At 39.7% G+C, this 25,512-nt stretch overlaps 1 protein-coding gene across 2 annotated transcripts in view; it reads left to right on the forward strand.

Moving 5' to 3' along the window:
• LOC117390279 (regulator of G-protein signaling 6-like) overlaps positions 1–25,512 on the forward strand; it is a 35,257-nt gene that overhangs the window by 1,938 nt on the left and 7,807 nt on the right. For both annotated transcript variants that reach the window (XM_033987985.2, XM_033987986.2), the window contains exons 3-13: positions 19,083–19,182; positions 19,800–19,850; positions 19,933–20,039; positions 21,209–21,260; positions 21,711–21,775; positions 22,446–22,522; positions 23,614–23,695; positions 24,028–24,102; positions 24,545–24,646; positions 24,767–24,939; positions 25,108–25,233. In XM_033987985.2, coding sequence (XP_033843876.1) covers positions 19,083–19,182; positions 19,800–19,850; positions 19,933–20,039; positions 21,209–21,260; positions 21,711–21,775; positions 22,446–22,522; positions 23,614–23,695; positions 24,028–24,102; positions 24,545–24,646; positions 24,767–24,939; positions 25,108–25,233 — 1,010 coding nt within the window. The remainder of the gene's footprint in view (positions 1–19,082; positions 19,183–19,799; positions 19,851–19,932; positions 20,040–21,208; positions 21,261–21,710; positions 21,776–22,445; positions 22,523–23,613; positions 23,696–24,027; positions 24,103–24,544; positions 24,647–24,766; positions 24,940–25,107; positions 25,234–25,512) is intronic.

The following is a 25,512-nucleotide window of genomic DNA, read 5'->3' on the forward strand; positions in this document are numbered from 1 at the left end:
TCGAGAGGGCTCCATCCCACTCTCTGGACCATCTTTCCAGCCATCCATCCAACTTGAACCTCCACAGGAATAATAAGTCTTCATCAGGCTTTTGGGCCAATGAGAGGTCCTCCAACCAGTGCCAGGGTAATTGCCTCATTCTGTAGGCACCTCACTTTCAATAGCTGATTGGAGAGGTATCGGTTGTCTAATTACAAGGATGAGGACTGAGACCTCTCCGGAGCTGGGATGATTATGTGGCGGACAGTGAGAAAAGTTGGTTAGTGGTCCTCTTGGCTTGTTATTTCTCTGCCAGTTCTGCCCTGACAGACCACTCAGAAAAAGGGAGACAGCCTCTTTGATCAGTTTTAAACCATGGAATGTGTCACTGCTGCTGCGCTGATTACAGTAGAAATGTGATCGGAGTAAGCTGGAGTTGACAAGTCCTTTCCCCCTCAGTCACACCAGGTGTTTCATCATGCTTCAGATGGGTATCTTTTCAGACAGGCAGTTATACTCTCCATAGGAAAATGTATATGTGGTTCACACATTCAATTTTAGATAATGCAGTTGACGTATCGTCTGCCAGTGGGTAGAAAGAAAACAGACGCACAAAGGTAGATTATTGTTTTTAATGGAAAAACCCAATAGGCAACTGAGTTGTGCAATGATCAGTTGCCAACAGTATGCCAACAGTAAGTAACTAACGATACTGTGCCATCAAACAAGTGGGTACACCTATGCCTGTCAAGATAAATACTATATCCACTTATCATTCAATATATGATGGATAGAACCTTTTTTTTGGGGGGGGACAGAACAGACAGAAGGTTGAATTAATCATTTCTATGACTCATTACAAATGAAAACTAAGTACATGTTTCATTCTGCTGTTCATTTATTGCAGCTCATGTTTTTTTCTAACAATATTGTAGATTTAGAATAGTTTTAAGTTAAGTTCTATATTTTCTTCAGCAATATATTGCATTTCAAAAATTATTTTAAGGAGTATTACAATATTTTCTGGCCATTTTGAGAACATTTTTGTAAGAACAAATTAAAGTAGCACATAAAGCAACAAATTCAGCTTAAAACAAATCTACGTGACTGACAGTGATGGACAGCCAAGTCTGCCAGTGTAAATGCTGAAGGTGAAGCTAATGAAGTCTGTGAGATGTTTGTGAGATTTCACCTATTTCAGAGCCAAGTTATCCGTAGAGATGCTGCTTGCAGTACATTTTTAGAAGTTTACACAAAATTGTAATACTATTGAAATATCCCACTGAAACTGTAAAAAGATGACACCATTCTGAAGCTGATATTAGTGTCAGGGTTTTACACAGCTAGGCAATTTGGCAGACCATGTGTGGTGTTTCTGGGGCTTCTTTAAACTCAGAATTACTGTAGCATTTAGAGGCCTGATAAATCCCCCCTGCTACTTCTGCTTGTGGGATTGAATGTTATGAGCAGAGTGTCATACGTCAGCAGTTAGCACTAAGGGGAAGTAGAAGTGCGCTGCCAGCAACGAGCTATTCCCCTGTATACTGTAAATACACAATCTGTTTGGATGCCAGCGGGCCTCTTAAGGTCTGTGCCAGGAATCCTCTGAGTCAAAATAACAAATCAAACTGCACCAGCCTTCCCCTTACTAAAATATTGGTTTCTATGCCAGCTGCCAGATATATTTGTGTACAGTGGAGGCTGTTGTTTATCCGTTGCCTCTTTCATTATCATACATGTATTCTAAGAAGCTGTCAGACAAGGGGAGAACATACTGTAGCCCATGTAGCGCTCATTACATAACGCTCTGCATGCCTGTAGGTGACACATTTAAGAGGATAGTTCTGCTTGTCAGGATGCAGCCAGCAGGGAACATTCATCATTTCATGTTTTGGTCATCAATAATGACAATAGACAGATGATTGGAAGTGGAACACATTTATTGGGTAAGTTTTCTACTCAGAAATTGAGATGATTAAAATTGAGATCAGTCAGACCTCTTAATGCACAATTTTACTATAATTAGAGAGCATATATGCTGTATATGCCCAAGCAATAGTTTGGGGGCAACAGATGGTCATCAATAGGATGTGACTCAGCTGTTTTAACTTAAAAACTGGTTGACATGAACTCATCTGCCTTTTACTACAAGGAACAGACTGGGATTACAGCAAAGCATAATACAGCTATATATCTCACCCACAACAGAAACAGTTATAATGGCTTTATATATGGCTTTTATTTTCAATATCAGTTGATGTATGTTTTTATATGTTGACTAGAGCAGTCTATAGGTTTATAGGTATCATTATTTGCAGACAGTAGGCTGTCCAAAGAAGCCAAACTACTCACTAGAAACTACATTTCCTCTGGCCTAAAAACTAGTCCAGATTTTTTTGTCCGCTTCGTGTACTGTAGGGCTTTCTATCACATCTAGTCTTGAGAGGTGAAGAAGTGATGCATGTGCCGTGTCTTCCATGAAAAGGGGAAGTGAAGCAAAACAATCCAATAAGTGAATGCTAACCCACTGCCTCCAGAACTTCAGCCCTACGTAACTGTCCACACGTGCTCTCATACTGACACTGTACTGCACACCACTCACTGCTTGCACGCTTGGCTGTCACAGTGTGGCAGGTAGATGAATGGTACTGGTAGAGAGGTGCGTGGGAATGACAAGGAATGATTCAAAGTGTTATTGTTCTAACAAATGTAATAAATAGGAAAAACAGATTATTTTACTGTTTCTATCTAAAGCTGGAGAAGGATTAATAGTTAGTCCCTAAAGTGCATTTCTATATCTACTTTACCTTTATCCCATATGTGAAATCATTACTTTTCAGAGCTGAAGCAACCTCTAGGACATGGGCAAGTAATAACCACCCCAAACATGTAGTGGCATGAAAGAGCGATGACACACGACACAGGCTAAACAGTGCTTCAAAGAAGTCTGTGTGACTCAGAACTAGCCCATAGCTAGAAGTTTCCACATTCATACAGATTATGAGCACTGTACTTTAGCAGTCCAATGAGTTCAGAGCAAGAATGTGTGAAAATATGTGAAAAAGTGTGACGTGTGAAAACGGCAATAATGTATATACAAACTTAACTTACAACAGAAAATTATGCTTTTCAGTGGGATTCTTTTAACATTCATGCTCGAACTATGCAAGCATACAATCTGAACTGAACCCTATTCTGTGCAGATAGAATGTAAGGTTTTTTGCTAGTCTTTTGATTGACTTTTATAGACTTTGTTCATTGCCTTATTCGCCCAAAAATATGGCATAGCTGTCTGTCACCACTACTGAGTATGACCAGATGTTAATCTGTCTTTGTCTCCACTCCTCTTTCCTCCTTTTTGCAAATTAATAATTGAATCTCATTTTAAGCATTCCATCTATGAGAAAGTATCTACTCCTTGGAGACATCATCCATCATCCTATTCATTTATTCATGGCGAGCCTGTTTTTACCATCTCTTGATATTTTTATCCTTGTGTGTGTGGTCGACTTAGAACTGTTATACTCCACACAGCTAGTCTGAATGTGTAGGGGCATTACCATTTAGTGCTAACATCTCATGGGAGGAATCTTTAGACTAGGCTGTGGATATGACACTCGCGCAAACACTGTGCATGCTCTAAGCTGTTTAAGTGGATGTAAATAAGAGCAGGTGACAGGCAAGAGGGATGACAACGCCATTCACCGTTCAGAGTTTAGGGTTTAAGTTGATTTATAAGATGCAGCTTTGGAAATGGGAGATTATAGACAAGAAATCTGTGTATATAAAAGATTAGTGTAGGCGACTCCCCACATTGTCTTATGGATAAAAAATATGACTGGCGTATGTTTAAACGATGAGACTAAAAGCCCCAGTTTTATTTTGTCACATAAACCACAGCATGCCTAAGCCCACACAAAGCCTTTTCTGCGTGAACTCTATAAAAACATTCCAGCCATCTCAAAATACTTAAACTCTGGGTTAAGCTTGCAATACTATTCTTCAATACTTATTTAAATGAGAAAAAATATCACATTATTTACAGTACATTATCCACTTGTGGATAAGTAAGTACCACTGTGTAGCCACAGCTGCCATGCAGCATTTAGGAAAAATATCTATGGTAATTGCAATTTTTCTGACAAAACTCTAATTGCAATTGCAGTTACATTTGTGATTTATTTTTTAATAATAGGAATCTGTTCAAAGTTCATGTTCAGGAGTATCGACAAAAAGACTGAAATATGAACTGACAAACTAATACAAGAATTATAATTCAGAACATGTTTACACAGACCTACAGAGTTAACAGTATTTATGCAGAATAAGACAGGACATTTTGTTGTTTGCAATTTGCTAATTGCATCTATTCAAATTGTGATTTTGATTTGACTGCAATGAATCTTGTATCCCTACAAAGGATTATTATTATTATTATTATAATTTCTGTTATGCAGTAAAATCTGAGAAATGCAAAACATACTTTTCTGTTTAAGTCGTCTGACTCCCCTTGCGTCTGCCTCCCGTTGGCGCCTATGGGCCTATGTCCTGCACTTAAGATAGCACTGGGGATGTCACCTCATGTCGTCCGAGTGCTTTATCATAAATGAATGTTTTAACACAGTCACCACTTGCACCATGGGAGCCTTTATCAGAAAGACGCTGGTATGGGCTGGACTATCAGGGTCATGCTGAGGCCCTGTGTTCCCGTATGCTAAGTGCCAGTGTGGGCTGGTTTCTAGTTGGGTCAATAAGATAAAACAACACTAGCTCTCTTATATAAGCCACTCTCACCCGTCTGTGCGGAGCGCACCTCTCTTACAGTTAAGCAGGAGGACAAACATATGAAAATCCTGGAAGTCCACAAAATACCCAGTCATAATTGGATAATAATTCACAGTGTTTTGGCAGCCGGAGTGCTCTGTTGACGGGATTATTGGGCCCATAGAGGATCTGAGAGAGCGAAATAAAGGGCTTTTCTCCTGTGAGGGAAGTCCACACACTGCCAGCGTCTCTGACCATACCGCTCTCATACTGTGTGCAGCTCATTTAATAATGCAGGCCAGTGCTAAGCTGAATATGCATAGGTTTAGAGCTATAGAAAGCTGGTGGAGGGCCGTGTGCTGACACCACCGTGCCCCAGTTCCAGATACCCCTGAAGCCCCCCAAGCTGCCTGTTTATCAGCAAAGCCGTGCTGCTTTAAATACCTCCTACTGTACTCTGACTAACCCCAGCCTCTCCACCACGCTCACATCATTAGCTCTTTACATCCAGATGATATAAAACTGTGGGCACACACTTACCGCCACTGACTTGGGGAGGATTTTCACTACGGATCCTGTTTCCATTAATGTCTTTGGATTGAAGCGTAACAACATTATATAGGAAACTTTTGGCTTGTTGTAGAGTAGTGATCTGATAAAGAAATGTCATGGTAGCAAAAATGCTAATGTATTATTGGAACAGTGTGTTACAAAAGCATAGGAGGAAACAACAGAACTTTAGACTTCAGCATTAACTTGCAGTGGATATGGACATATATTTTTTTATTACTGTGTCTAAATAAAGCAGACTTATACATAACAACTGCATTAGTAAAACTGCAAAATCACTTTTCATTACATTTCTGCCATTTCAGTTTAAAATGTCTACTTTAATCACTGCTGGCTTTAAATTAGAGTTGGCCTATACCCTATGATTGCCTGCCACACAGCAGAACTGACACTATATGAAGCTCAGAATACCATCTGAAATACTACTTTGAAACACTGGAGCAAGGGTTAGATAAGCATATACGAGCAGAGTACACCCTGTTTATCAGACACAAGCGCCTGAATATTCTCTAGACAACGGCAGAAAAAGCCTTGTGTAAACCCTGTCAGTCAGCATGACTGTAACACTATATCATTAATGCACAAGCCATTAGCTGCCAGATATATCGAAAGTATTAGTATGACATTTGTTCTAATCGACACTTGCTTTATGAGTGCCGTAGCACCATTAAGCCGCGCCGATGGATTAACTTTGCTAACTGCAGTAGTTTCCAAGGATGCGGCGGCCCTACCGTCCGAAGCTGATGAGCAGAGGTCATTAAAGTAGATCACCAAATAATTTCTATGTGTGGAGAATGTGTGCTAAGTCTGCTTTTACTCAATACTCATAGGAAAATGGAATTGTTGATTGAGCAGTAATATTTAGGACCAGGTTGGTTTATTTATCTCGAAAAATATCAACCTAAACAAATATTAGACTGGTATTTATGCAAAGAGGTAACATGATATTCCTCTTGATGACTAAATATATCCAGTAGATGATTACATTAATATTAAACCAGACATAGTGTTAGAGCAGCAGTCCATTCATCCTTCATCCATACTTAGGGTAACGTTGAGTGTACATTTGAATTTGTAGTACATGTAAAAAATATAAAATCTTTAGAAAATAGCTTTTAGTATTTTGATCAGGCAATAGAGTGTACAATGTGGCACCACACCCAGCATTCCAGGCTTAGCACCTTCTGCCTGCAGTAGTACTTTGATGGACATCCTATTTGCTGACTGTCCTCCCCATCACCATACATACAAGTGCTCAAGATGGCCTCAGCAGCCCCCTAATCAAGAGCTTGCTGGTGCTTAAAGGCCTTAGAGAGCGGGGTTGGAGGCCTTTAGTCACGGTATGAGCTGTTCATCATATTTACAAGGCAACTTTGGTTAGAAAGCTGGATTTGGTTAAAGCTTAATAAAATGCTGTGTATTTTGTGGTGCAAATGCATTCATTTTTTTTACTAGATACCCAAAGGATTGACCTTATTTTCTGACATCTAAACTTACTTGGCTCAAATATAAAATCAAAACATTACCCTATTTTGTCAGTAGCCATTAGTGCTGCACAGTTTTGGAGAAATTGTGTTGTGATTGCAGATATCCATTATGTTAGGATTTGCAGAGGGCATTTTATTATCTAAATATTTGTAGCAGTAACGATATGTCAACTCAGATTATTATTTTGTTTCGATTGTGATTTATATTTTGCAGCCCTAATGGTCACTGGTCACAATCACAGAAAACAATTAAGTAAAGCCAAATTTTCAGATAGGTTAGTGTCAGTGCTTTACCTTTTTAGGCGTTCATCTCCTTCACCGTCTTGTTTGATGGTAGTTTATTCAATGGAGTTGTTCCTTTTGCCATTTTGAATAGGCATGCTCTGTGGAGGATAAACATTTGATTTGATAGTGGTTAGAAACAACAGGCTCCATTTTGTCCTGGTCTGAACCACTAACTACCCCCCAAGCCACATTCCCTTTTCCTTCCTTTCTATTATCACACATTTGTCTAAGAATCCAGATGTCCAGCTTTCATTATAAAGCAGTGAGTTCAATTGTTTGTTTCTCCTATCATTACGATCAAGTGTAACTGCTGATAATCAAAGAACATTCATGTCAGTTTTGTGCTAGTTGTAGTGCACTTTATCGTGTTGACAATGCAGCAGCAAGTTTTCCAATTACACCCTGAATAAGCCTAACTCATTGCCATCTTTAAACGCTTCATTGGGTACTTCTCTATTTCACAGGAAAGGAAAATAACAAAGGCTCTGGTCCCATATTTTCAAACATAATGGCTGTTAATTACCTCCAACAAAGACTGAGGATATAGCATGCAGCCCGGCGAGCAACCTCACAACAAACGCACTGTAATTGCGGCACCATCTGCCCAAACTCCCATGTGTCGTGTTTACTGAATATCTCAAAGGTTGATACATAGAAATGAGTTACCCAAAAATAGCAATGAGGCGAGGCAGGCGAGGACAGAGGTATCATGTAAGCCCAGGTAATGGTCAATCAGGAATGGACCCCGCAGTGCTGTGACTAGCTCTAATTGTCTCTGAAGGGATGACTCACCGGGCTCCAATGTTAATCGCTGCGATTCGACTAAACACGTCTGTGAGGCATTTGGCACCTTTTTAACAGCCCTAACCTCTGCTGTCACTGTATCCCTCTGATTAATGTTCCTCTAAAAATAATTGACTGGACTGGCCTTAATGGGTGAGTTTAGTTGAAGTACTCAAAACTATGCTTTTCAAATCAAGTTAGATTTCATAACATGTATCTGTACAGTGAGACAGCAGTGGGACAATTAGTTGGAATCCCCTTGCTTGGCATGTCCAGAGTGATATCTCCCTGTATTTTTATAGAGGTATCAGTCTGGTTACTACTCCCGGTGATGTGCCTCAAGCCAGATTCAGACAGTATCGTGCAATGCGATGTGTTTATTTCAGTGGCACGTGTGAAACGTGTGGCCGTCTATCATTTTGAACAAAATAAAATTAAACTTCTCCCACCTCAAATGATAAGTGTTAAATGCTGCATGCAGTTATGTATGATGTTTTTTTCCTTCCTTTTTTCCTTGTAAACAGCCACATTTATTTTGATATGGACAGACCATGCATGTCCCTGATTGGCTAATCTACCTATCAATCATGGCCATCTGAACTCAGGTAGAGATAACTGGTGACCAGACTCACACCTTTGTAAATTATTGGAGGAGTGTGTAGTCTGGATTCTGGACCTTGCATGCTATTTCACCACAGTTTCTCATCTTCTGAAAGTCAAGTTTGTTTAACTAAAAAATTTGACCATACAGCTAATCAAAGGTGAAAGATGATATTACTGAAATTGTGGTTTTGGAGATATGCAAAATTACAATGTAGTACATTGTCTGTTAATTTAAAACAAATTAAAAGTGAAAAGAGCTGTAATGCAAATGTTCAAATAAGGTTATAAAAGATATTTCTGCACTACAGATGGAAATGAGCATTTTCTGCTATAACCTGGTACAATGCATCTCCTTTTGGTCAATGTTTATTCTATACTGTCCCTGTACAAATAAAAACATACCATAAAGGTTTCATTGTAATGTTCATCCATTTTTATTTTTTATTTTTTTATAATACTTGAACATCAACTGACATTTTCAGGCACATTTGAACTAATTTCTGATGGATCAAAAATGTTATTATCTAACTAATAAACACAAAATAAATACAGTGCCAAGTGACTGAATAAAATGAGTACAGAGTGTGAAAATGATATAATTACATTACATAAATGTGGATATGGCAAAGTACGGTACACTCCAATTTGAATCTAGCACAACAGAATTTGCACTAACGGTAATTGGTCTTGGTGAGACGAGGAAGGGAGTGTCTGGGCTTTTAATGCTTTGAATGGCTGGAGGATGGTCCTTGTGTATGGTGGTGGGGACAGTTGTGCACTGGAGTGGTGCTGTGGTAACATGAGAAGCATTAGAGACAATCATCCATACACTTCATACAGAGTACAGCAAACCTCATGCACATTCAGACATGTGCACTACTCTTCCATTTCTCTTCCAACACTCACTTTGAATAAAAAGAAAAGTTAGTGCCATTTTTCTCTTACTATGTTCATTTTTTTCTGAATCATTTTGTTGCAATTTGGCATCTTTTCACACAGCCCCCATGCAGTGGAACATGATAGATAAAAGTTTGCTGTGCTATAGCAGAGGTCAGAATAGTAGAAGTTTAAATTGGTCAAAATAATGATTAAGTACAGAATGGAAAAAAACTACAACTACTTGTGATTATTACTGTGATAGGTCCATATAGACAAGGAGGCTTCCACAATCTTATAATAGATATTACGTCCACCTGCAAACTTTGTCATAGATGTATTTCTCCTTCTCATCGTAATATTGCTGCGTTACATGATACTTCCTGGTTTTGAATATAAATCCTTAGGTATTTGCTTTGAACAGTTCAAAGTTGTACAAGAAATCAAAAGAGTTGAGCCTTAAAGTAGGTTTTGGAGAAAATCGCATTCACAAACCCTTTGTAAACTACCGACAGCTGCCACATGTAGATAGCACCGAGCCTGAGAGAAACACCGGGAAGAACTCTCTACTTCAATCTCAGAATATCAGAGCACAAAGCAGCACAAGCCCCGTTTTCTTACACAAGCCACTTCAATAACTCAAAGCCGTGTGATGGTTATGGCTGCTAAAGTGGACTTTGTAGGCATAATCTATTTCTTATTTTCCCGTGTACTGTAACGGATGAGAGATTTATGACTGCTGATGGTGGTTAGTTGGCATTATGGAAAATCAATCAGGTGTGCCGATATTGCTTGATGCCATAAACATAGTGCACTGTGGATGTTTTTATATTTAGCATTGATTTCTGACTCAACTGTATTGGCAATAAACACATTCTTGCATTAAACACATTTTTGCCTCTGATGCAATTTTTGGAGCTCCCCGGGTCACCTCCGACTTCCATTTTATTAAAACGTGATTAGAGGTTGACATCTCCAGTGTAAGTTTCTGTCAGGAGGTGTAGGAGGGAGACTAATCCTCAGAGAAACTCAGAGTAGCACAGAGTAGGAAGAGAGAGGGGTTGCGCTGATGCTGGTGGCACTGCCAGACAAGCCACAGCAACAAATGCCATCATCACCTCATGTCTGCCAGTGCCAGCAGTAATAAAATCATCTTCTGGTCTTAACTGGACTTTTACCATTGCCATTAGTTATAAAGCCACATGCTAGTTTAGCTGTCTGAACATTAAAAAGATAAGCAGTGATTATCAAATGATAGAACCCATCACTGTCATCCCGCAGTTGAGAATCACTCTGTACTGTACTACTGTTTTATATCTGTTTTGGGTCAAATCAATTTAATGTACATCCATGAAATGCATCATACCTATATAGTTCAGAATGATGTTTAACCATGATTTATAGTTTTTCTCCTTTCACACCTGATTGTTCTCCTAGCCTCACTGATGTCAAAGTAACCCTCCTTGGCCTTATAAGCCTGTCAGTGGTCTCACACCAAAGGTAATAAGAACAGCAGGTCCACAGTCACAACTGAGTGTGGCTGACATCCCAACTGCACAGAGGCAAAATCAGTGGGAGGGTCTTAATGGGACACAGCAGAGCTATAAAAATCCTCTCTTATGCTAGTAGCCATGACAGAAAATCCATGCACCTCAAAAGGTCAAGGGCCTCTCGTAGCAACTGATTGCATGTGAGCAAGAAAAGAATAAAAGGAGCAAAGTGCAGAGTACACATCAAGGTGTAATATTACTGAATTTGGTAAAAGAATGAAAGAGCCTTTCTTCCTATAAGAGACACTGCCCACAAGAGCAGAAAAGTCACAGATGAAGAAAGCAAATGTTATTAATTAAAGCCGTGCAAAGCTGATTAAGACCTGATGCATCATGTGGCTGCAAAGTGCCTCTCACACTCCATGCATTATCTATTCAACAGTTGTAATGACAGGATAAAAACCATCTGTGTAATGGAGGACAAGGCAGATGGGTCTTGAGTTTTACCACTGAATACATCTTGTCATCTCACACCAGTAGACTCTTATTGATTATTGTGCATCAAAGCTTCACAAAGAGGAAAATGGTGTTTGGAGACTGACGGGAGACATGACTTGCAGTGCTGCTTGTACAAACACTGAAAAAGCGGGGAGTGTTTTTCTCAAAGTCATGAAGAGACTTGTGGGCCCGGAGAGGCCAAGGCAAACCTGGGCACTTCCCCATCTGTGAAACTAATTACCACAAACTGGAGGACAGGGGCTTGCAGCACGAGTGGTTTTGTCAGAGGGACGTTTCCAACATCAAAGAGAAACAGATGGTCCAGAGGTTTTCACCACCTCAAACCAATCTCCCACAGATATCATTATAAGATTAGCAGCTGCACTGGCCCAGATATGAAGCCAAAATGAAGACATATTGATCCAGACACTGCAAAGATACAGCACAGTTTCAATGTGATGTAGCTTTCATTTGAGTTGAGACGGGGCAATATAAGGTTTTATCATCATTATGGTGAGGTCAGTTATGAAAGTATATACTCACAACAGAGGACTGCAGCACAGTGTTTTGGATTAAATAAAAACTCTCTCTCTCACACACACACACACATATATGTGTATATATATATATATATATATATATATATATATATATATATATATATATATATATATATATATAATTGGAAATAGGTGAACGATATACACTTCTATATGTAGCATGTAAACGCTGAGTTGTAAATGTGTATGCTGCACGTAGCAGTGTGTATGTATAAACTTTGACCATTGTGAAAAATAAAAATTTAATTGTTTCCCTTTTATTGTTTTGGCACTAGTGACAACAGTTTAAGTGGTAGATATCGTCTTCCATTATATTTATTAATCGCACAAAATATTGAATGCCAGGGCTTTGGACGGACACTTGTTTACCCAGAGCCCAGTGCCAGGAGGGACCCTCATAACTATGCAATAATGTGCATTTATAATATAGTGAACATGGTGTGCAGGTCCCTAGGTCCACAGGTTCAGCTGTGAAATACTCTCAAACCTTCAAATGACTTCATTTAATCAATAGACTATGTAGTAAATAATATAATAAAACAAGGTGAGCCTGGCAGACAAATAAAACCAAAGCAAACTTGGTCTCTTTCCATATCCATTTGCTGCTGTCTTCCTCTCACTGTGTGTTTTTCTCATTATTCCACATCCGAATAGCCTTTCCTTGCTATACTCTAATTAAACAATAGTGGCTGTAAGGATCTTGAACCTTATTACAATGAGTCCCACAGGCAGCCCCGTGCAGCTGATCAAAGTGGCCCCGGCTGCTTTCAAATTGCTTTTTCATCTCAGTTTTTAAACTTAATTCTCTCCATGGTAAATCTAGCGAAAAGGCGACATGCCCATAATGGAACTCTACCACAGTGCAGTCAATGACCTTTGCTTGTGTTGTGGCTCATTTCAGACATACTGTAATAAAGCAGGATCCATTATGAACTTGCAGCAGAGTCCTCATGAATCCACCAAAAGCAACCAACCCACTATATCTGTGCTTGAGCACTTTGTTTCAGAGTGGACTATCTACTTATTGGAGCAGTCTCCTGTTTTTGCAGCACTCGAGCCCCTAGCAACTGGAGAAGTATCTAACAACAGACAATTACAAGAGAGCAGATGATCTTTTTCTGTCCTCCTCGAGTCTCATCAACAGCAAGATGACCTCATGAGTCACTGTGTTTGTTGTAGGTCGTCTTTTAGCTATAATTTGAATTTGTTTAAAGGAGGGATTTAATTGTATTCTTTCTGTGGCATCAAGCTAACACAAAAGCAAGCTAACCAGACTGAAAAACACTTTATGTCATTGACATAAATCTATTTGTTGGTCAAAATGGATGCTGAGGCTTAACTCGACAAAGTTATAATTGCATTAACTCCCATTTCCAAATTCTTCCAGTTCCTGCTGTCTCATAAGTTTTCTTAAGGGACGCTAAACTGGTCTAAACAGCGCCTTCATCAACACTCCTTCTCCCAACATATGGCTCTCAGTGGATACGGCTGGCACTCGGCAGCAGTGGACCACCTCTCCCCTAGGAGCATCCAGCTGTGTGGGCAATAATGGTGTTGGCTAATTGGACTAGGCATGTTTGTCAGTCTGGCCACAGTCTGAGTTTGAGGCAAACTACTGACTGCTTATAGTCAGTGAGTGCAACACATGATAGAAGGTAGCACAGGTGTGACCAGCTGTCACTGAAACCAGCTTCAAGGAAACAAAACGATACAAGTACTTGTGCTGCAGTTTATGAGTCGCTTTTATCAGATTGTATCTTTGCACTTCCTTTCAGCTCACGAAAAATCTGTTGTAGACACAGAAAGAATTAGCATGGATGCAAGGTAAATAAAAACTGGCTCTTCTCTACAAAAAGAAACATCCTATGCAATAATGAGAAACAATTTATAAGATATATTTATGTTACAAAAGAAATGACTTTCCCTGCAGGGCATTCCCGTAGAGAAGGCAATTTACTAAAGAGATGGATCAGTGAATTTTGATCAGTGAATTGAACTTTTATGAGCAAATGTTTTGCTCGTACTAAAAATGTAGCATCATTTGGTTTGGTTCTATGATGGCAGAAAATAATAAACAACTGATGAAAGTGTGGTTCTTAGGTATAATATTTAAGTGTGTGGTAATATGATTCATTCACACCTCTCAGGCTGTTGGAGACTATTCCCATTCCACTGTCAGGGCTTTTCCAGTCACTTAAGTTCACAGATACTTCACCAAGCTGTCGCCGTCTTCCCCCAATGTCACATTTCACAGAGAATCTCCCATAGTTTCCAAATCATGACTTGGCATACACAGCTGAGAGGGAGCACTTTATTCTCACCTTATTCCCTGGGGTGCCACAAACCAGCTGGAACACATTTCCTTATGCAGGCACAACAGCGCAGAGGTCAAACAAGAAATCCAAACAGTGCTGCATGACAAGCTGTGTACTTGTCCAAAGTTAATTTAATCAACTGCTTGAAAAAGTTGAAGAAATAACACTTTTCAATGTAATAAACTTACACATCAGTGTATGGTTCAACCTCAACTACTTTGTAAGACATAATGTTGTACAAACAACAGTGTTCCTTACCTTCATGGTCACGTCTAATTCTTTGAGAGTTGAGAGTACTTGTTGAGAGTACTTGTTGAGAGTACTTGTTAAGAGTACTTTTAGCTATAATAAATGTGTGCACCCCATCTCTAATAATCTGAACCAACATCTGTGGATTGTTTCCAGTTTGGATTTCTTCCAAAAGCTCATAGTTTCTCTATATCTGAAAGTATGACATTTTTCATTTCTGATCAATAAACAGCTGCATTTATCTGCCCTGCAGTCACTTCAGGGTGCTAAACTAGTTTCACATATTTATTCAGTGCTGTGCTCATCATTTCTCTACTTTTCAATCTTTATAATGCATTTAGTTTTTCTTTTAAATAATTTTCCCGAATACATTTTATATGCATTATCTATCAATGTTATTGTTCAACAATAAACTTACCGTGGCGCGTCCTGGTGTCAAGGCCGAGCCACTCGGCGGGAAAATCACAGATCAACCCCAGCATTCATCAGGAACCACACTCAGTCATCTATGTATTATAATAGACGGAAGTTTGAAGGTTTTGGTGAGATATTTGCCTACATTTGGTATTGTTGGTTTGATGTTTTGAATGCAGCTGTTTTAAAATGCTTTGACTGTGGTAATAGTTCAAAAATGTCTTCACGCTAAAATAAAACATCACCTTTATGTTTTGGTCCCTCGCTATCCAGGTCGGTTCCATGGTTTAAGATTAAGAAGGTTAAATTACTGGAGAAGGTTTTGCCACATCCAAGTATAATCTTCAGCTCTGACCATAATTGCTAAACAACATAAAGAAATATATGACGAGTACATGGAGAACCAAACTGCACGTGTATTTAAATAAGACTTGGTTTTGGTGTGTGTTGTTTTTTATTGTAGGCTATAACCTGTACCCTTTTGCATGTTACAGTGTCAGAGAGGAGGGCTGTCTTCAGAGCCATTACAGATAAGACACCTAACAACAGTAACACCCACACACACAGCAATACATTACAGCATATTTGAACATTTATCCTGCAGATGCAAACATACAGAGGCTAGATACACAAGTGTTCTTCTGATAATCATTTATAGCTTCGTGGTATGGGGCAAAGTGCTGTTATCATCAACTAGCAGCAGCATTTGGCTTTCAAGAACACTCCACACCAAGCCGCAAACCCATTAACTTGTACATGTACAAGATACCATGCACTTTCTGTAGCTGTTCCACATGCATCTAGTCTGCCAACATCCTATGGGAGATAACAAGTTTTTCTTTGCATGCGTCTGTAGTCCAAGGGCCATTATTGTACAAAACAACAAAAGGACTTAATCCTCTCCATGTTGTTATCTCTTGAGGGGATTTGAAGAGTTTACAAAGTTAAAGTTATTGTTGTCTCTACTGCAGGTTTGTCTGTGAAAGGATGTGTTAGTGTGGTAATCTATTGTGTTTCTGATTGTACCAATGCAAAACATGCATGTAGGCGAACAAGGCCTAAAATACCGAAAGCTTTGTGCGCTATTCACAATGGAGAGGGCACGTTGGGATTATTCCCCTGTATCCTGCACCTTTCTGTGGGAGATTTATGGAGCGGGAGCATGTAGTAATTCTCTATTGTGGATGCTCAATAATTCATGTTGAGACACTCTGTTAAGCTTATGGTGGGAGACTGGTAATTGTTCTGCTGTACTTCCCTTTGCCACCTTTCCTTTGTATGTATGTGTGTTATTAACTGCACATACATCAAGGTGTTGTGTAGATTTATGAAGCTAGAGAATGAATCACCCTCTTAAAGCTCAGCCAGAGGACTAATAACTGACGGCAATGGTGTTTTTAAAAGACAATGTAGGAGGATGTTATCCTCATAATACCCTTTACAGTAGGCATTTGTCATAAATCCAAAAGCTGATTTGAGTCGAGAAAAGCATTCTCATTTCATGGTAAAGGATTTATTCCATGTTTCATGCTGTTATAGATTTGTTGCGTGTTACAAGCAGTAGAATTATTACAACTCAAGCAGCTTAAGCAGAACGAAAAAAATGAAATTTTAAAATATTGGTACGGGTTTAACTATTTTCAAAATTTCACGGGAGAGCATTTTTAGCTTGTGCTGGCTTATAATGGGTTTGTAAGCCTGATATTAAACAGCCAGAATAGTATTTTTGATACAACAAGCACATAAAATTGATTTAAATATGTGAATATAATTAGTAGTGTTAATCAAAACAGGAGATGCTTTTCTGATATGCTTTTGAAAGTAGTTTCAGTACTAGACCAAGAAGATAAAATCAGGACATTTCACATATCCAGTATTAGTTTGTGACCCATTTTATGTAAGCATGTGATCACATGTATTAGTTAATAATTGCAAATTATTTAAATTAATGTCAAACAGAAGATGAAAATTCCCATGCCTTTCAACTAGGCATGTACACAGTGTATACAACTCTGTATGGGCTGATATTAACCAAAGCAGCACATAAACGTAATTACCATCTGAAATACAAATGCTTAATGTGGAGATGGGACTTTTATGAGTGTACAGTAAAGTGCACACCCAACTTTGTTCAATGTTTTAAAGCCTCCCTGCTTGTCCTAGGACTTCACTCACCGAAATGCTGTGTTAAATGATGAATGACTCCAGGAACAAGCAACTAGCCAGCTAAGGAGGGAGAAAGTGTACTCTGGCACGGCCCCAACCTCAGCTCAGTGTTTTGCCCTGGTCTTATACCAACTGTAAATGTGTAAGAAAGAAATGCGATGTAACTTAATTAGGCAAGGTGAGAGGAATTTGTCTGTGTCATGTCTCTGGGGATAACCTGTGTGTGCTGTGGTGCAGGTGCGCGTGTGTGCAGACCTTTTAGTGTACTTACTAGACAGCTGCTTAGAGAGTCATAAAGAATTTAATAGCCTTTGCAACGAGCGTGGAAGCTACTGTATGACATATGGCTTGCTCCTGATAATACCGCCGAGTGTGCAAAATCAAGATGTTTTCAGATGTAAATTGATTTCTTGTAAGGCTCTATCTAGATTTACATTAATATATAAGCTGACAGTTCAAAAATGTTATAATTTATCTGATATAGATTTTTGTTTTTACTGGAATATTTGTTGTCCTTGGATGACCCCATGTTGTTTTCCGTCTGTTTGGGGTGCACAGGGTGTAGTGGCTGAGAGCTGAGCAGTGCCGAGACTAATTTTAGGAGGCTGATGTGTGGCAGAGGTGTGATGCTTATCAGAGCTCAGGGGAATTGCACCGCCAGGTTTTTTCAATTGGACAAAGCTATTTGGGCCAGAGATGTGTTACAGCTGTTATATTTATAATAATTTATTGACCTCCTGGTCCATATGCCGACTTCCTGACAGAGTTTTCTGATTTCATTTCAAGTTTAGTTTTGAATAGGGAAAGGATTGTTATAGTTGGAGATTTCAACATACATGTAGATAACGGCAGTGATTGCCTCAGTAATGCTTTTGGTGCGCTCCTGGATGGGATCGGTTTCACCCAGAGTGTGAACAAACCGACTCACTGTCACAATCACACTCTAGATCTCGTTCTAACCTATGGTATTGAGATTAATGATCTAATTGTCCTTCCTCAAAACCCTATACTCCCTGACCATTTCTTAATTACCTTTCAGTTTATACTAAAAGACTATCCAACCCCGCAGAAAAAAACTGTAAAAAACTGTAATATACTATACTATAATGAAAAGAACATTATCAGATAAATCGGTTACAGAGTTTAAAGAAATTATTGAGCCATTACTAAAAGATCTGTCATGTGACAATGAAAATAATTTTAATCCAATTGTCACTGATCAATTGGTTGACAGAACAATGCTCACCTTAAAATCTGCTCTCGATGTTGTAGCTCCGCTAAAACAGAAAAGCATTAAACCAAGACCTCTGGCCCCATGGTACACGTTACAGCTCAGGACACTCAAACAACACGTAAGACGCACAGAGAAGCTTTGGCGGCGCTCGCGCTCTGAGCAGTCTCTGAAGGCTTCCATATAGTCAGTATAAGGCTGAAGTATTACAACTATTGGCCTAAAGTATATTAACCAAGTTGAAAAATATGCCAGGTACTATTACAATTATGAAGCGTACTTAACTAAACCTGCAACCCACTGTATTGTTGTTGTGAGACGTAATCTAATTCTTCCACTTCCCCCCAGCTAATGACACAAATGAGACCCTTTCTACACATGTAATTTGTTGAGTAGCTTGAATATTCACCTTATTAAAGATATACATTTTTCACACTTTATATATAAAACATAATGTCAGTTTGAACAACAAAAAACATCTTTATCTGCTTTTTTTTTTTTTTTTTTGGCTTATTTCAAGTCAGATGCTAGAATATTTTCTTTAGTTACCTAATGGTTCAAAGTGTATCCATCACATATGCCAAGTAGGTCAACCTATTTTTAAAGGTTGCCTTATGTGTCATGAGATTTTATGAGAACAAATAGATTTTTCTATCTTTACACTAGTGACTACAGTTTTGTCATTGGCCTGTTTTCTATTTCTATGCAGCAGTTCTAGTTCCATCCATTCCTACGCTTTACACTGTTTTTTTGTTTCAAAATGACATGTTGCGCAACCACACTGTACTAAAATTCCATTGGCCTCTCCACAGATTGAAGATATTGTCACAAGAATACAAGATGAGAAAGCAGGAGGCGTGTCCATCAGGACTGTCAAAAGTTTCCTCTCAAAGATTCCCAGCGTCGTATCAGGTAAGTACAGTGCATTTGCTCTGCTGTACACATAGAGCAAGGGATAGTTCTCCACTGTATTTCTGTGGAATGACTTGTTACGTATGTGTGCTGCCTCTCACAATAATAATGCTTGGGGACAACATGCAGAATCACTAAAGCAAACATGACCTTTTGGGCTTATGTAAATTGGTGGCAGTACAGTTGCAGGCAGATGATGTCTTTGCCGATAAGATCTGGGTCTGTGAGAAAAGTGCCTGTGGCCTTACATTGCCCCTGTCAGCGGGTAAAGGCTGCTTTTTCCTGCTCTGTTCTGTCTGCGCCCCAGAGTATACACACTGTATTTCTTCATCTGTTTGTGTGTGATATGAGTCAGCGCTGGGCTGGGACTGCTCCCTCTCTGCCAGGAGCTCTCTCTGAGTCACTTCTTCACATGGCTCCCACTGGCCCTGGGGCCCCTGCTCTGTGCTGCCAAGCTTAGACACAGTGCACACGGCCAAAGGTTGTGCTGTCCAGGAGAGAAGGCGACACACCGTGTATTATGTGACATATGCAGATAGGAAAGACCTACAGCCTCAGAAAGACTTTTGCATTAGTTAATTACAATGTTGAAACTCATGTATTTATTTGCCCCACAGGGGCAGACATTGTGCAGTGGCTGATGAAAAACTTGAGTATTGAAGATCCAGGTATGTACAGCATGTAAGGTTAGAAAATCCGACTAAAGAAAAACACACACTGATTTATTGTTTTTCTTTTTAATGCCCAAAGCTGAAGCCATCCACCTGGGGAGCCTCATTGCTGCACACGGCTACATCTTTCCCATCTCTGACCATGTCCTGACACTCAAAGATGATGGAACCCTTTACCGTTTTCAGGTGGGAAGAGCCACACTCACAGAGCTCTCCTTTTTCCTTAAGTGAAGTAATTTCTGATGATGGCAGTTTATCAGAGGGAATGTTTATTACATGGTGCTAATGAACAATCCTCACTAAGCCTATTACTCATCACATCAAGGTCGATAGTGAGTGTCCCAGCTGGACACTGCCTTAATCAGGAGGGGAGCTGCAGAATAGGGCCTTTGGGCCAACCGAGCTTCTTGTCAGAGGGGCTGTTTTTCCTGCTCTTTCTGATCCAAACTGAACTTTGACAGGTCCGTGTGATAGCTAAGGGCTCCTCCATGACTCATTACTGTGACTGGGCCATTAGCATCTTAATCCGGCCAGCTACAGTCTTCAGCCGTATCTCCTTGGGCAGGCATAGAAGCAGCTGTTTCATGGCTCCATTTGTTTCACACAGTTAGAATCTTCCTCCCTCTGAATCCATCTCTCGATACTTCAACTTCACCTCCAATGCTCAAGATTAAAAGCCACTATTGTGCGGCTCAAGGAGGACAGCGTGTGTCACACTTGCTCATTCAGCACAGGCTAAAAATATTCCTTCTGATGTTGTGGTGACGCAACAGGCCAGCGTCATCAGAACCTCTGTGAGCATATGAAATGGGCTGGCCACCGTCCACAGGCGTGTAAGACTCTGACATGGGAACTTTCACTCTGATGTCTAAAAATAGATACTACACTCAACCAAGAAAACACTCAACAGCTGATGCTAGCAAGTGATTCGTGCACGCAGTGCCTGATGAGTGTTACAGTGTTGAACAAGAAAAAGCTTCAAAGTAGTTATTATGTTTTTTTAGTCTGATTAACGTTTAAATATATAGTAGAGACTACCAAGTTCTAATTCTGAACTCCTATTAAGAATGCATGATAGATGTGAGTGATCCATAATTAATAGACTTGGGAATGAACTTTGAATGTGTAATATCAGTTACGAAAGACAATTAAATATGAATAAAGGGAAATGTAGCTCACATTGGTCCCAAGGTAGTTCTATGAATCTGGTGTCAAAAATTACCATTAAACATAGTTATTCTGACAGTAAGTCTTGGCTCAGAAAGAATACAGTTGGCTGATCTGGACTATACTTATAAATACATTAGAGTAATAAAGAAAACAAAAACAATGAAATACATTCTGTTGTTTTGCAGTCTCCATACTTCTGGCCTTCAAACTGCTGGGAGCCTGAGAACACAGACTATGGTGAGTCACATACTGTACATGTGTTACTTACCTCTGCTCTGAGCCAGTGCTGTCCCCTTGTTCTGGGACACAGCTGTATATCTGCTGTGTGCTGCCACTCAATATTGATCTGCGAGGCCATTCCCTGTAATGTATCTGGCCCCGAGGAGCACAGCCATAGAAGATCCTATGGGATGAGATTAGCCTAACAAAATAAGGAGCCACTCACTGATATATGGACGCTCACATCTCTGGCTCTCTGCATGGCATTTACACTGGCCTTGTTATTTGTGGGGACAACACGGCCGCCTGCTGTACCGCTGCCTACAGAACATTCATTAGTGTTGTTTTGCACAGCTGAGACCCACGTTAAAAGTTGACCATGCCTCAGATTCAGTGCAAACAAGATGCGATGGGCTTTGATTTTGTATTCTAAATCGTTATTCTTTTGTATTTTTATCCCCCCCTTAGCCATTTACTTGTGCAAGAGAACCATGCAGAATAAAGCCAGACTTGAGCTAGCTGATTATGAAGCCGTAAGTACACTACAGTTTTAAACTATCAAAAATGTTGTATTTAGTTGTTTTTCTTAACAATTCATTACATTTATTCTAGCATGTGTGGGTCAGAAATAAATTAATGTGTCTACTTCATCGATGTGTCCTTGTCATAATAGAAATCAATTGTACTGTAATATTCCAAAGAAGCTTCATGTAACTATCGTCCATGAGACTTCCTTTTTCTCAAATTCAGGTCATTTAATGCCCCCCAGGCTTCTGAGCTCTTGCTGTTTCATGACCACTACTGACTACTTTTTTCCTTTGTAATGAGGTCACATACTGTATAATTGACAGATGCTTTTTGGCAGTGGGACAGAATGCTCACTGATATATTTTGGGTATTTTTAATATGTCTAAGAATAATTAATGTTTGACAGTGCATATAAGAAAGTCTGCTGATTATTTCTGGTTTGCTTTTTTGGAACATATATATTCACCATCTAGTTAGTTGGTTATATCTATTTTTATATTAATTGGTTGTTTTTTGAGTGAGCAACTGATGACTTGACAACTGGAGCACATATCTAATTTATGTGTCAAGTACGCCCCTTCTTTGCACACATTTTTACAATTAGTGGTAAAGGTGTATGGTTATTCCCAACTTTCCTACCTGAGCAAAAACTTCAATTGAAACTTTTCTTTTCAGGAGAACCTTGCGCGGCTGCAGAGGGCTTTTGCCAGGAAGTGGGAATTCATTTTCATGCAGGCTGAGGCTCAAGTCAAGTGAGTATGCAACGTGTGAACACCACCTCCACATGTCCTAACCTTACACTGTTCCTCTGTGGCTCTATACAAGCACTGGAGTGTTTTGAGGGTTTTTTTCCTCTCTCTCAACAAAAAAGTGTGTCAGTGCATTATGTCACTTGGATGTTAGGTCAGAGATAATTAGAGGGTTACATGTTGAAGTTAGTCCCTGTAGGAGTTGGACATGACTGGACCATGTCTATAGAAGACTTCCATCTGCTGGTGAGCAAGTGTAAACACATGGGAAATCATTTCTGTATTATCTAGTTATTTAAAGGTGTACTGTGTGACTTTTATGCTGGAAGAAGCTACTTTTCTCCATGGAGATGTAATTGTTTTGAGTGTTCCACAATATGAGTTAAACTTATTTATGTTGCAGTTATTAAATTACAGGTGGGTTTTGTTTTTGTTTTTTTTATTTATTTATTTATTTATGCATTTAGCAGGATGCATTCTTACTGTGAATGGGCTCAAATAGCCATAGATCAGACCTCAAATTTTGTGGCTTCACTTGTGTGTCTCCATGTAAACAATGCTGTACTGTGGGACATTCCAGGCAAAGCAAAACGCTCTCCATTAATGGACACTAGAAAAGTTACACAGTCCACTTTTGAAAATATAATTACTGGTGACTTCCCTTAATTCCTGCTTTGACAAGACATTATGGGCACCTGTTCCTACGCACCTGCCTAAGGAAAGCAATGTGAAGTAACATCTCTGACAGGAACTGTACTTACAGAGCACTTAACAAAAACACTTTATGTAATTTCTTTTTTCCAGCGGTGAATGATGGGAATAAAAAGCAGTACTGCTATTTTAGCTTTGGGCAGTAAACAATGTGAGCCAGGCCTTATCTGTAAATGTCAGTTGCGTAAGACGTTTGTCCCACCAGAGGCAAAAGCAGCCACTGCATGTCAATAAGATCAAACAGGTGAAGACCCTGTGCGGCCGTGGGGTCTGTCTGCTGGCTTTGTTTGTGTGCGAAAGTGTCAGCCATTCATCTGAGACCAGTTTATTTGACTGAGAGCTGTTTGTCCTATTCATGAGTGAGCTATGACTTATGTCTACAGAATCGACAGGAAGAAGGACAAGGCCGAAAGGAAGATCTTGGACAGCCAAGAGAGGGCGTTTTGGGACGTCCATCGGCCAGTGGTGAGTCAGAGCTGTAGGACATTTTATACTTAAACAAACAATACTGCAAAATATGTGGGCACACAATTGAAAGGAGCAGAAGGTGGCAAGCAGTTAAGTTAAGTTGGTGCACTATTATATTCTGACAGTTGCTGACAGCCTGGAGGACTTTTTGTTGTTAAACAGAATCAGATATGGTGCCAGTCACTTTGCATATGAGCATCCCTGAGGGTCGCTTGGCTGAATAGCATTACTGTATTGTATTGTAAATCTGAGGCCGACAGACAATGCAGTTTGGAGAAACAGTGTTATCTGACCCAAAAACGCTCTCTTCCTCTTGCTTCCTCCCACAGCCAGGCTGCGTCAACACAACAGAGATGGACATCCGCAAGTGCCGGAGAGAGAAGAACCCACACAGGGTGAAGAAGGTGAGGCAACACAGCAGCAGGGAGTGTGACAGTCCCAGTCTATTAGGATTTTCTGTGAGCAAACAAAGTCAGGTGATAGGTTTATAGTCAAGTTTGCCTCTAGAATAGATGCATTTAAAAAAGCGCTCATTCACATTGTAAGAATGCGTTGCTTTCCAACATTGGTACTAACTTTGGCCTTATCTTATCCCAATCATAACTTTTAACTTATGGGAAAATTATTTGCTTTGTAAGTTTATAAATATTATTATAATTTGTCATGCTGGGTTATATTATTATTATATATATGCATGCAAAGTCTATATTAATAGTAATAATTCAGCTGTATTTTTAACAAAACCAGAATCATAAGCATGACTCATAAAAACAGTTTCAATCTATCTTTCGTAATTATATGTCAAGCAACAAAAAGACTATTTATGTGTGTCTTGGTTATTTTCAGTCAGTGTATGGCGTTCCAGATGATGGCCAGAGTCAACCCAGTCCGGTGCACATCAGCTCACAGCCAGCCCGGAAGCCCACAAAAGAGGATGTACAGAAGGAAGTAAGTTACTGCATACAATGTAGCAGTCGTCTCCATAGGCTATTACCAGCAGCAGCCCCCACTGCTCATCCATCACCACACATTGACCTGATTTCACCTACTCTTTCTCCTTTTTCTCAGATCTCCTTCCTGAACACCCAGCTGGACAGACACTGCATGAAAGTGTCCAAGGTCGCGGACAGTCTGATGGGCTACACCGAGCAGTTCATGGAGTACGACCCCCTCGTGTCCGCCCTGGAGCCCTCCAATCCTTGGATCACCGATGACACTACCTTCTGGGACATGGAGACCAGGTGAGGACAGAGGGGATGGGGCTTCTATCAGACAGGTCAGAGGTCAGGGGCAAGTCAGAATCAGATAAAGGCAAAAGGGCTGGTGTTATCCTTAACACAGAGGGATATGCCATTTTGTATTATATCATAAATAAAATTAAAGGTTGTTATTGTTGTTGGATATTACAGTAAGGACCCCAACCAGCAGCGGGTGAAGAAATGGGGGTTTTCTCTCGAGGAGGCACTCAAGGATCCAGCTGGGCGAGACATGTTCCTGAAGTTCCTTGAGTCAGAATTTAGCTCAGAGAATCTTCGGTAAGAGAATTGTCTGCTGAGCAAATACATGTATAAAGCCAACATAATTATGCTAATCATGGTGTAAGATTGTATTGTCCCTGTACAAAAATCATACTTTCATAGACCCATAACTGACACCAATACTGTCAGTCACTACTTCTACTACTTCACGAAGTTCAAAGAAAGTAATGTGTGGTAACTGTCATTCATAAGGAAATACTGTTTATCATTAGCTGTTTCACACTGTGAGTAAAGGTACTATATAGAAATTGAAAAGTAAAGCAAATGTTGTTTTGG

Source organism: Periophthalmus magnuspinnatus, chromosome 22, assembly GCF_009829125.3.
Source record: "Periophthalmus magnuspinnatus isolate fPerMag1 chromosome 22, fPerMag1.2.pri, whole genome shotgun sequence".
Lineage (NCBI taxonomy): Eukaryota > Metazoa > Chordata > Actinopteri > Gobiiformes > Gobiidae > Periophthalmus > Periophthalmus magnuspinnatus.